The 11,165-nt window shown below is 30.1% G+C and overlaps 1 protein-coding gene across 2 annotated transcripts; it reads left to right on the top strand.

Annotated features, from left to right (window-relative positions):
• The first annotated feature begins 536 nt into the window (after nt 1-536).
• On the top strand, nt 537-7,300 carry LOC149885258 (uncharacterized). 2 transcript variants are annotated; one of them, XM_090094757.1, is made up of 2 exons: nt 537-628; nt 2,161-7,300. In XM_090094757.1, the coding sequence occupies exon 2, from the start codon at nt 2,163-2,165 to the stop codon at nt 7,200-7,202; it is 5,040 nt and encodes a 1,679-aa protein (XP_089950883.1). In that variant the 5' UTR covers nt 537-628; nt 2,161-2,162; the 3' UTR covers nt 7,203-7,300. The 2 variants fall into 2 exon arrangements, with proteins under 2 accessions (XP_089950883.1, XP_089950884.1); XM_090094758.1 differs by lacking the exon at nt 537-628 and adding an exon at nt 806-1,674.
• Nucleotides 7,301-11,165: the final 3,865 nt, after the last annotated feature.

Here is an 11,165-nt window from a genome sequence, read left to right as displayed (position 1 = left end):
ATTTGAACAGGTGAAAAATTTCAAAATAAAAAAAAGTACGCAAACCCATGAAAGGTTTTTTAAAGAAATTCTGTAAGTTCTGATTTTGTTGAGAAACCTTTAACGGAAAAAAGACTTTAATTTGAGAAACCAATGAATGCAATTAACTATTCTGTACTTATTCGTACTTATTACTTTTCCCGGAATGAACCATTCAAAAAAAAAATCGTATTTTAACTTTAATTATTTTTAATGCACTTTGTAGTGTTAAATTTTATTTACATTTCAATTAATTAAACGCGAAAACGTTTAATAGATCTCATAAGTCTCGCCTCTACAAGTTAATGATTTTTCAAAGTAATTTTTTTCAAAAATAATGTTCCTCAGTTTAAAATTAGGGCATTTTAGGCTAGGCTTATATAAATGGAAGATTGAAAATCTATTAGATGATCATTCAATAAGGAAGCTAATTTTTATCCTAAACAGATTGTTTTAAGAAAGAGTTACATCCAATACATTTGTGATTCCCAAGCATTTAGTAGGAAAGAGTCTGGGTACAAAGTTATGAGTTGGTTTGGCTTTCTTTTCTTCTTTTTAAATGCCTGTTTGTAAACAACTAAATTTATTTAACTACTAGAGTAACTTTAAGGTAAATTATTCTGACGTGTGTTTTGAAATTTAAACTTTTTCTTTAATACTTGCTAAAAATTTAATTCTAGTTGTAAAAACGTGTTTTTTATTTTCTCACCAATTAACACAAATTTATTTCCCACAACATGGAAATTTAGAGTAGGCTATAGCCTATTGAAAAGAAATAAGTATTTACATACATATATATACGTTACAATTCTTAAATCTCATACCTCTTTCTCCTCTAAACAATAAATTTGTCTTGCTCAACTGAGCAATAAATTTCGTTATCAAATTGATGAATACTTATAACTACTAAATGATCATAAGTTTTTATAAATCAAGTATTTACTGGCCTTATTCTGTAATTGTCAACATCAAATACTGTTCTCAAACAAATGGGAGATTAAAGTTTATTAGGACAATGGTTCCTAATAAATTATCTTTTTATTTTTGTTTTTTGTTTGTTTTTTTTCTTTTTAAAAAAAAAGAGAAGGCAATACATTAAAACTTATAGCTTAATTGCATCTATAATGGGTAGACATACCCTTTACTTATGTACCTGGCAACATATATCTATATATATCAGACAATTTGCTGGTTGATTGCAAACTTATTTAGCTACATGCATAATCATCAGCTATATCTTAATAGTTTTTAATTGTTATGTTGATAAAAAAGTATAGGACAATATATATCCAAATGCCCATTCTGTCATGCACTATTTAATTGATGAGGTACCAATCTTTACTTAGGAATTATATATATTGCAATCATGTTAATGTGGATGTGAAAAATTTCCTAAAGAAACATTGGTGCCTGACATATTTTTAAGATAAAAAGTCTTTATCCCTTTACTCATATTTTGAATTTTTTGACTTAATAGTGTTCGATACTAAACCATTTTTTACATAGTGACACATGAAAAAGTTATGGCAATTTTTTTGATGATCTCATTGTTAACTCCTCTATTAATAGACAGATGACATTAGATATAGTACCTAGACATTCAAAATAGTTTAATAAAAGATGACTGGGTGCCAAAATCAGAGAACCCAAGCAAAGGTAAAAAATATAGAAAGATAATTGTTATAAAATACAATTAACTTCAAATAAATTCAAATACAGATAGCTGTAAATTTATCCAATTGTATTTATTAAGAGAATTTGCCACACAGTGGTAGTTTCATAAATTTTCTTTTTATTAACAAATAAAATCCTGAAACTACTCATACACATCCTGTTTTTAGCTTTTCAAAGATAATGAAATCTTTTTTTTTTCTGCAAAAAAAAGTACACCTAAGTAAACAACTAAATGGTGTATACAAATACAAAATCTTTTGTAGCATGAAAAATCTAGGAATTAAAAAATTGTTATTGCATCAACATTAGAGATGTGTACCAATTTTTAACACATATAGTAATAACTAATATGTTAGTATGCAGTACAATATATGGAGTGTTATTGATTTGTTATTTTACATATTTTATAAATATTTTTGACTTATACCAATGTTTAATTTTTACTAAGAAAGCAATATATTTTTATAGCTATGAATTCTGACAATAAAAAGTATATGTCAGTTATTTCTGAAACTGAAGCACATCCAAAAATTGTGAGTGTTTATTCGCTGGTATCAAGTGAGTCTGCTGGCATTACTTCTTTTGCATCCCATGAAAGTGTGTACCAAACAACTTGCCCAATATTTAAAAGTGTTCATTGCAACTATGGAAAAAATCTTAATCAAAATATTTCTCAATACAGATTGATACCTCTTGATACAATTGAGAGCAATAATTTGGTAAATTTAGAATTGAAAAAATTGTATACTCCAATTAAACCAAAAACAAAACGTAAAGTTGACAATTGTAGTGAATCCAATATTATCGATCAAATGAAGTCATCTAATGAATTATCTTTTTGTACTTCTAGAAATAAAGTTTTAAGAATTGAAACTGAAAAAGAAAGTGTAAAAAAAACTGAAGTTGTTACCGTTACTTCTAGTCTATTTAATGTATCCTTTGAAAATAATTCTCTGAACCTTAAAACCTCCTACAACAATTTCAAGAATAAATTAGATTCACATCCTATGTCTTTTGTGACTGCTTTTCAAGATAAAAGTAACTCTAAAGATAATTTAGCAATAGAATCTTTTCCTCTAGACGAAAAGAGTATTACAGTCAGCAGAAAAAACTCAGCAGTTGAAATAATAGAGTCTGAATCAGAATTTGATGATATGCAATTTGAGGATAATGATGATGAAATGGAAGATGATAGCAAGTGTAAAATTATGAACAATACAAGTGAAAAGAAACCAAGAGACAACCTTCCTACTAATACAAATCTAAATATCAACCAAGAATTTGAAGCAAAAAGTGTGATGGAGTGTAGAATGCTAGTTAGAAATAAAACTGAAAATATTACTTACAAAAATCTATTCGGTGGACATAAAAGTTGTGGTTTACATAACTTGCCTGGACTTTCATCAAATGATTTAAAGAATCCCAGCTCGCTTAAACAAGTGAAAACAGAAATGCCTCATTTAACGAAATCAAATAAAAATGAAAAGGTCAGTTTTTCTAACAAAACTTTTGCTGAAGTTAATACAGTTACAATAAATGGTTGTGCTGTAAAAATTGAAGCTTTGATAGATTTGATAATAGAACCATTGAAGCCATTACATGGACTACATGGAAATGACGATATTGATTGCGCTGTTTCACCTATTGTCTCAGTTCATCAACTAAATAATAAAGAATTTGTTAATAGCTGTTTTCAACCTTCAACAAGTCAAAGAAATACTGTACAAGCATTGACTTCACTTAAAAGTTCTTCACCTAGTCAAATTTTTAGTGTAGTAACTTTGACAACTCTGCCTACATCTGTAATAAAAAACCCAAAAATAGAGTCTAGATATATATTACCTAAAATTACAAGCCATAATGTTGGTCCCATTTGTTACTCTTCATGTACTGAATCTAAAATGTTAATCAGACACTGTATTCCAGCAACTTATGTAAAAGCAACTAAACATACACAATCTCCACTTAAAGTTATCAGTAGTTTGACTAACTCAATAAGTAGCTCTTCTGTTCAATTACATGTGAACTTTTCTAAAAACAAAACTGATAACAGTATAACAATGGCAACTCAAAGAAATGTTACTAGTAGTTCTTTTCTGAGTATATCTTCTAAAAATCTTAGTAAAATTATGCAACCTGGAAGTGGTATTACTGTGGGAACTTCAACTAGCAATTTGGTTAGGAGCAGCATACCAACCATAACTAGTTCATACTGTCATAGTATAAACAAAACTGTTGATATAACTAAATCTTATTTGCCAAAACAATGTTCCTATACTCTTCCAGACAATAAAGAGCAAAGTTATGTTAATGATCCTAATCTACAGTATGAGAAACTCTGCTGGCCTCTGCCTATTACAACAATAAGAAACACTGGTTTTTCACCACATGCGGTTATCTCTTCTGACAATGCTTTGTGCACTGCAGCAAACATACAATCAACAAATAAAGTTAATGTTTTATGTTCTACTAATTTTTTACCATCCTTTATAGAGACAAGTAAATCAAGAAATCAGAAATGTTTAGCATATACAAACACCTCACCTAAAATTTCAATTAAACCTAAAATTTGTATGACTAACAGTTTTACACCAGTAGTTGTTACATGTACAAATAAAAGTAAGTTTTCAATTTCTGAAAGTTTTTTACCAATATCAGCAGTGCCCTCAGCTAGTACAAGCGTTTTGAAGAAACATTCATATTCTAACAGCTCAATTGAATTGTCTACAATTCCTGAAAGCAACTTCTCAACAGCAATAAGCTCTTCAACAGGTGTACAATTTCAGCACCCATTTAAAGTTGCACTGCCATCTAGTAAGAGTAGTATATTACCTCTTAAAACCATTCTCTCAAATGTCACAGCTGCTGTACCACTTAATATTGCTAGAGATAGCTTATCAATCTATGTAAACAAAGTGCACACAAATGCAAGTATAACATCACTCAATAAAATTAAATTTTCTTTACCTGCATCTATTTCAAGTGCAGTTAATGCTGAACTTCCATCTAAAAATTTGGCTAATATACCACCGCTTAGAAATATTAGGTTTGATATTAAAAGTGTTACTACTTCTGGTATTAACAGTGCTTCTACTATTACTACCACCACTACTGCTGGTTATGGAATAAATATAGACGTCACTAAAACAATAAATTCAACAAATGAAAACCGCTTTTCGTATGCTTCAATTCCATTCTATTCTTTTACAACAGCCCCAGTATATGACAAAACATATTCACATTCAAACCTAAAAATGGATTCTGCAACAAACTTAATATCTTCTCAATCTTCAAATAGTTTACCTACACTAATGACTTACATTCCTGCAAATAATATTTTATTTGCAAATAGTCAAAACAAAATATTGTTTGAACCTATCAAAAGTAACATTTCAGTGTCAACAATTAGTTCTTGTAAACCTGCTTCATCTTCTTTAAAAGATCTGACTTTCCTTAATAAAAATACAAATGTTTCACATAAAATATTGGTTTCATCTGCAACCAGCAAGACAATCAATTTGGCTTCTGCTAGTAAAACAAAAACCAATTCATTTGGACCAAAATTTGTATCCCATATTTCACCTGGAGAAAATATGCATGTTATAACAAATGAAATGAAAACAAATCCCATGAATTTTTCATCTGTTTCAGTTGCTTTACCTATCATGATTAATACTCTATCATATAGAAACTCTTTGCAAACTGGAAATGTTTCTCTAACTGGTGTAGCGCCTATTCAAGATAAAACTTCACAAAATATACCAATCATTATTTCAAAAGTTCAATCAAGGAGTGTTAATTACCTCTCACCAGCTACAATTATTTCACCAGTTACAATTATTTCACCAGTTATAACTCAAATTTCTGATTTTTCTTTATATCAAAATTCAAATCATAGTTCAACAAAAATAAATCCTGCTTTTGGTAATTTCCCTATTTCTTTTAATCAAACAGTTTTTTTAAAACTTAGTGAAAATGCTTATCAGTTAATGGAATCTGGCAACCCAATTGCAAATAACCTTGGCTTATACTATCATTTGTTACCAGTTACAAGCTTAGACAGTGTAAGCAGTAAAAATAGTAACATTCTAAAACCAATCTATACTAAAGAAAAGTGTATTGTTTCCAACTCGTATCATGATACTTGTTTACCTGTTTCAGCCTTTATGGATCATCATTACAGTAATGCTTATTCCAAAGAGCTTCCAGTAGATGTAAATTTTTCTTCGCCATCCTCTCAAGCACAAAGTCAGCCTGTTGTAACTTGCTTATCCAAAGTGGAATCACTTGGCGTGTTGAAAAGTGTTAATATAGGAATATCTAATAAAAAAAGTGTTTCATCGCTTACCTTGATCAATTCATGTGGTGTCATAAGTTCTTCAAGTAGTACCTTTACTCCGCTCTCCTCTAATAATTCTGCTAGCAATGTTACCAAATGTATTTTTGAAAATGATAAAATCTCTAACAATTCTAAGGCAACTGCATTTCTAGGCGAGCAAGACAAACTATTTTCTCTAATTGGGACAAAACATAAAAAGTGGACTTTTTTACCAAATTGCCAAGACACCTCCCAAACAAGCATGTTTCTTAGTCTGGTTGGTCTTGAAAATTGTGTGCAAGAACTTTGTAACAGTTTTAATGACAAAAAACACCTCGAGCCACTGTTGCATGTTGCAATTGGTTTTGAAAATGGTATTGTTAAGAATAAAAAACGTAAAAATTTCTTCAACTTTCAAAAAAAAGAGAAGTTCACTTTCGTAAACAGGAAGTTCAACAAATCAGAAAAATTCCGAACTCTTTCTACAAAGAAAAGCCTTTCGAAAAAACGTAAAAATAAACTCGAAAATATTTATACCAATGCAACAAAACGAAAAGTTTCTAATAAAAAATTAAATGTTGATAATGAAAATTTTGATGAGTGCCAATCTAAACCAGTTTCTTTTGATCATCCTCTGGAGAAAATGCAAAGGATGATAAACGATATAAAAAGTAAAACTGTTGAATGTCAAAAATCAAACGGTAAAGAAGCCACTGAATTGAACTCTTCTTTTTCTTCGAATTTAAAAGAAAATGATACAAATTCCCTACAAGCTCTATATAATCCAATCGATGTACCAATTACTTCCAGTACGTGTAAGCTGGCAGATTCTAGCAGTCGTAATTTGCAACAACAAAAGTTATGTTTTTCTGAAAAAATGTCTAAACAAGAACAAGTTGCCGTCATGAATCCTTTAAATTCATCAGAACAGTCACTTCTTGAACATAATTGTAAAAATGTGCCTAATCGAAATACATTGAACACTTTGCCTGTAAACTTCAAATCAAAGTTAAATAATCAGACAAATCGCACTAAGCTTAACTCGCTTTTACAGGCCCCAATGAAGCATCAAAAAAAGAGTTTATCCTCAAGAAACAGTCGTCTTAAAAGTCTAAAGAAATATTCTTCAGCTTCTAATATTAGTCACACATCCGTAGATCTGTTTCCCAGGGTTGTGATAGAAAAGCTGTAGCGTTTTCTTTTTGTCGTTTTGTTGCTACAAATACGTTTTGTTTTTTTTGGTTTTTTTTTTGTATTTTGTTGATACTTCAGTTTATTATCTTCCCAAAATCTCTTTATATTTATTAATGTTATTAAAATTATTTAACAATATCGTTGTCCTGCAATCCCTATTACAGTTTTCTGGATTGCAAAAATTCGCCTGAGAGACGTTTCAAAATAAGGTCTACATCTTTCAAAAGCTTTTATTGTTCATTTTAAAGTTTCTCAAGTATGTTTAAGATCAGAAACAATTTCCAATATTCTAAAAAATGACGAAAGTGTGAAGAAGTACTTAAAAATGTTTTAAAAACATTCAGTTAATGCTTTTCCAGGCATAAAGCACAGGAAATGTGACCAAGAACATATAATCAAGATTGCTCAACGTGGTTTCCCTATATTTAGATAAGAAGTAAAAAATTGTAGTGAAAAATCACTGAAAAAATATATCCGCTCATTTAAACTACTTATTTTAAAATTCCTAACCTGGGTACTATTTAATTTATTTACCAGTCAGAATTTCGATGGATTCATTTAGGGAGACTTTCTGTGATAATTCGTTGTGATAAATTTACGATTTGTGGATATACAAATGTTACTTCAGGATAATATCTTACTCTGCCATTAGTTTTAGAAATGTAACAAAATTACCCTCTCTGGCTGGCTCAGCTTCTGACTCACTAGATGCCCACGACGTTTCGAAAAAATTCAATATTTACTATGTTTTCAGTTCTTTCTTGGAATTAGTGCATATTTGAGATCTCCTCATGCTCTTGAACTGTACTTACACCTTTTATCTGCAAATACCTAACAAACAAAAAAAACAAAAATCTTTTTCATTCTGTGATTTAATCAACTGTTAACTTTTGAACCAGGTTTCCAAGCCTCGTGTTCATTAGTTCAGGTGCTATTGCCGTTCTTTTATATTTTCTCTAAAAAAAAAAAGCAGCGACAATTATACCTAATGAACACGGGGCTTGGCAACCTAGTCCGAAAGATTTGTGTTTTCACTGTTTTTTAAAACTACTTCTGTTCAAAACTTAAGCGGAAAAATGCTTTTACAAAAGAATCTCGATATAAAAAACCTTCGACAGATCTAATTATAACTAACTTAAATTCTATCCCCATCAATTTACTTTTACGTAAAGTTTCTAAATAATTATAGATTTCAATGTAACGACTTCTCGACGTAACGAACAATTTTTCATTCTTCTTTAGAGTTCGTCCTATAAAAATTCTATAATGTAACGCGTTGATTTAAATGTCGAACAACCGGTAATCTAATCAAATAATCAGTTTAATCAAAGAATTTTTTCTTCGAAAAATTTCAGTGCACTTTGAAAAAGAAAATGTTTAAAGATAACCAAGTGCAAAAGTAGGAACTATCTGTTAAAAACCGAAATGGTACAGTCAATTAGTTGCAGCAGTTGATCTTAAATTTCAGATCGAGATGATTAGATCGAGACAATTGCATAAGACAACTTGAAGGAGAATTAGTTATTATTTAATAGCGAGTGTTGAGTTTGTAGTGATTAAGTTTTTTTCCATTTATGGTTTATTATTTAAAAAACCATTTTTTTACACAGTTTTATTATTTTAAAAACTGCGTCATTGTAAGAGACTACAAACAAGCTCCTTTTTTTTAAAAAAAAGAAAAGCATCTTTAAACAGCAAAGAAGCAATTTTGTATATGATAACAAGCAACAATAAGTTGTGCCCTGGGTCACCTAAAGTCTCAGACAGTGGTTACTAAAATTTTGTTGACAACTTAAAGAAATAAATTTAAAAAAATTAAAACTCAGTTGTAAACTTTTTCCATATTGATGTTTTGAAATGTAAAAATTTGTATTTTCGATGAGCTTCCATTTTTTGTTTAATATCTATCTTATATCTTGTTATATTTCTATCTTGCATGATTTTTATGTTAAAGAATATGTGCTTCGCTGTAACTAAGAGACTTGATATTCGTTGAGTCTTCAAATGGGCGAATTTTAAAAGCAGCGAGGGGGAATGAATGCAGCCGAAGTTTTACTACGCTAAAACATATATACGATGTGTGACCTGTTTTTATCTTATCGGAGACACCTTTTTTTTTATTTTTATCTCAACACACTCGAGACTTAACAATTAGTTAATCTCGTTCTTGGACCCAAATGTACAAAAAACTTCGTCATTTGCTTATTACAGTGAGTGTTGATTACGTAATGACATTTTGTGACGTAATCAGTACTCACCTTATTTCATTTTTCAAGTGTCTAGTTTTTAAATAGTTATCTTATTTAATCATTATTAAATTTTAACATGCTTAATAAATTTTTCTTTTCCAATATACTTTTTTTAACTAAATTATTATTTTTAGTAGAATACGTTAACTGCCATTCAGGCTTCGTTGATTAGCCTATATCCACAACTTTCAGTCAATCTTTACGTAACAATAAACTTACATCAATGAAAGTCATTACTACGTATTCCTTATTATTTAAATGTGATTAAACGTTTGCTTAGATTAAGTACAGCTACTAATGATAAATGCAAATTTGTTTGAGCTAACTCTATTCAACGTCTGTTCGCAACATCTGAATGCAATTCTGTTAGCATCAGTACGCAATAGGTGTCTTTCTGTAGCTTTTAATTTTTTAAGTGGCTCAATACTATCAAAAAGCGTTATGGTAACAATGTCTAAAAGATACAAGAGTATTCGGGATGCTAATCCAGAATATCACGAGTGCGAAGTTGAGAGAGTAAGGAAGTTGCAACACCAGATGCTGAGGCAGAATTAGAAAAGCATCAACAACGCGATGGAGAAGCCACGCTAGTTAAACACGTATTACCTCTTGATACACCACTCCTTTAAAGTTAGGCAAAACTGTTAACAACGTTTTGCAGACTTTGGGTACAGATAACACAAATCTTCGAGAGGTTTTATTGAAAGTTGATTAACGTTATGGCTTTTGTATTATTAATGTTCACCCAAGTTAGTTTTCTGCCGAAACCGAAATTTCTGCTTCAACAATCTTTTAATTATTCGGTTTCGGCCGAAATTTCGGTTCAAACCATTACCTTAATGAGCCGAAACTTTTATCAGGAGATTTTTTTCTTAAGTTTAGATAACTCTGATGAAATTCATGATGATTTCCTATTATGTTACATATTGATCGTTTAACTAACTTATGTCCCATTAATCACTACTAATACAAATCTATTTCCTTTTTCAAATATTTATTTAATCAAACCAAGTTGAATGATAAATAAGCATCATAGGAATGGGTTTTGAATATCATTATGATTACTATAACTATTATTATTACACCCACACCCACACACACGCACCCGCACACACACTTATATGTATATATATATGAAAAATAGTTATTTCATGTTTTTTGGTAATGATTTTGTTTTCAAGTTTCTGCTTTTTTCGGTACTTTCGGTTTCGGCCTTTCACTAGTTGCAATTCAATTTTTCATATTTACCTCTTCACGTCCTTCCAACGTTAATCTCCTGCGTGAGCTTCCCAAAAATGAATGTCAATGCTATTCATGCAAACATGCAACTTCTATTATAAGTATTACAGAAAGTTCTAGATCAAAGTATCTGTCCAGATTCTTTGGTTTGCTGTAGAAATTCGGAAAAGTATATGATTTTAGAATGTGAGTTGTGTGGTCAAAGTGATCAAAGTGTCATTCCAGATTCTTTGGTTTTCTTTTTTAAAATGTAAGTTGTGTGGGATCGAAACAATTTCAGCTTTCAATCTATATAAAATGGGACGTGGTTCCCACATTTTTCCAGATTATTTAGCGGAATTTACATCAAGCGTTCGATAATTCAGAATGTTGCATGTTTTACATTATGATTTTGTGTTATGTAAATACAATCATATCTGAACGCAACATTACACACCTTTTAGTTGAACGACTGTGGAAATAATTTTGGCTAA

Source organism: Hydra viridissima, unplaced genomic scaffold, assembly GCF_058129835.1.
Source record: "Hydra viridissima isolate aposymbiotic clone 2 unplaced genomic scaffold, HvirCarnegie_v1 scaffold_8, whole genome shotgun sequence".
Lineage (NCBI taxonomy): Eukaryota > Metazoa > Cnidaria > Hydrozoa > Anthoathecata > Hydridae > Hydra > Hydra viridissima.
The sequence above is the reverse complement of the archived record's forward strand: the minus strand, read 5'-3'. Positions and strand labels throughout refer to the sequence as shown.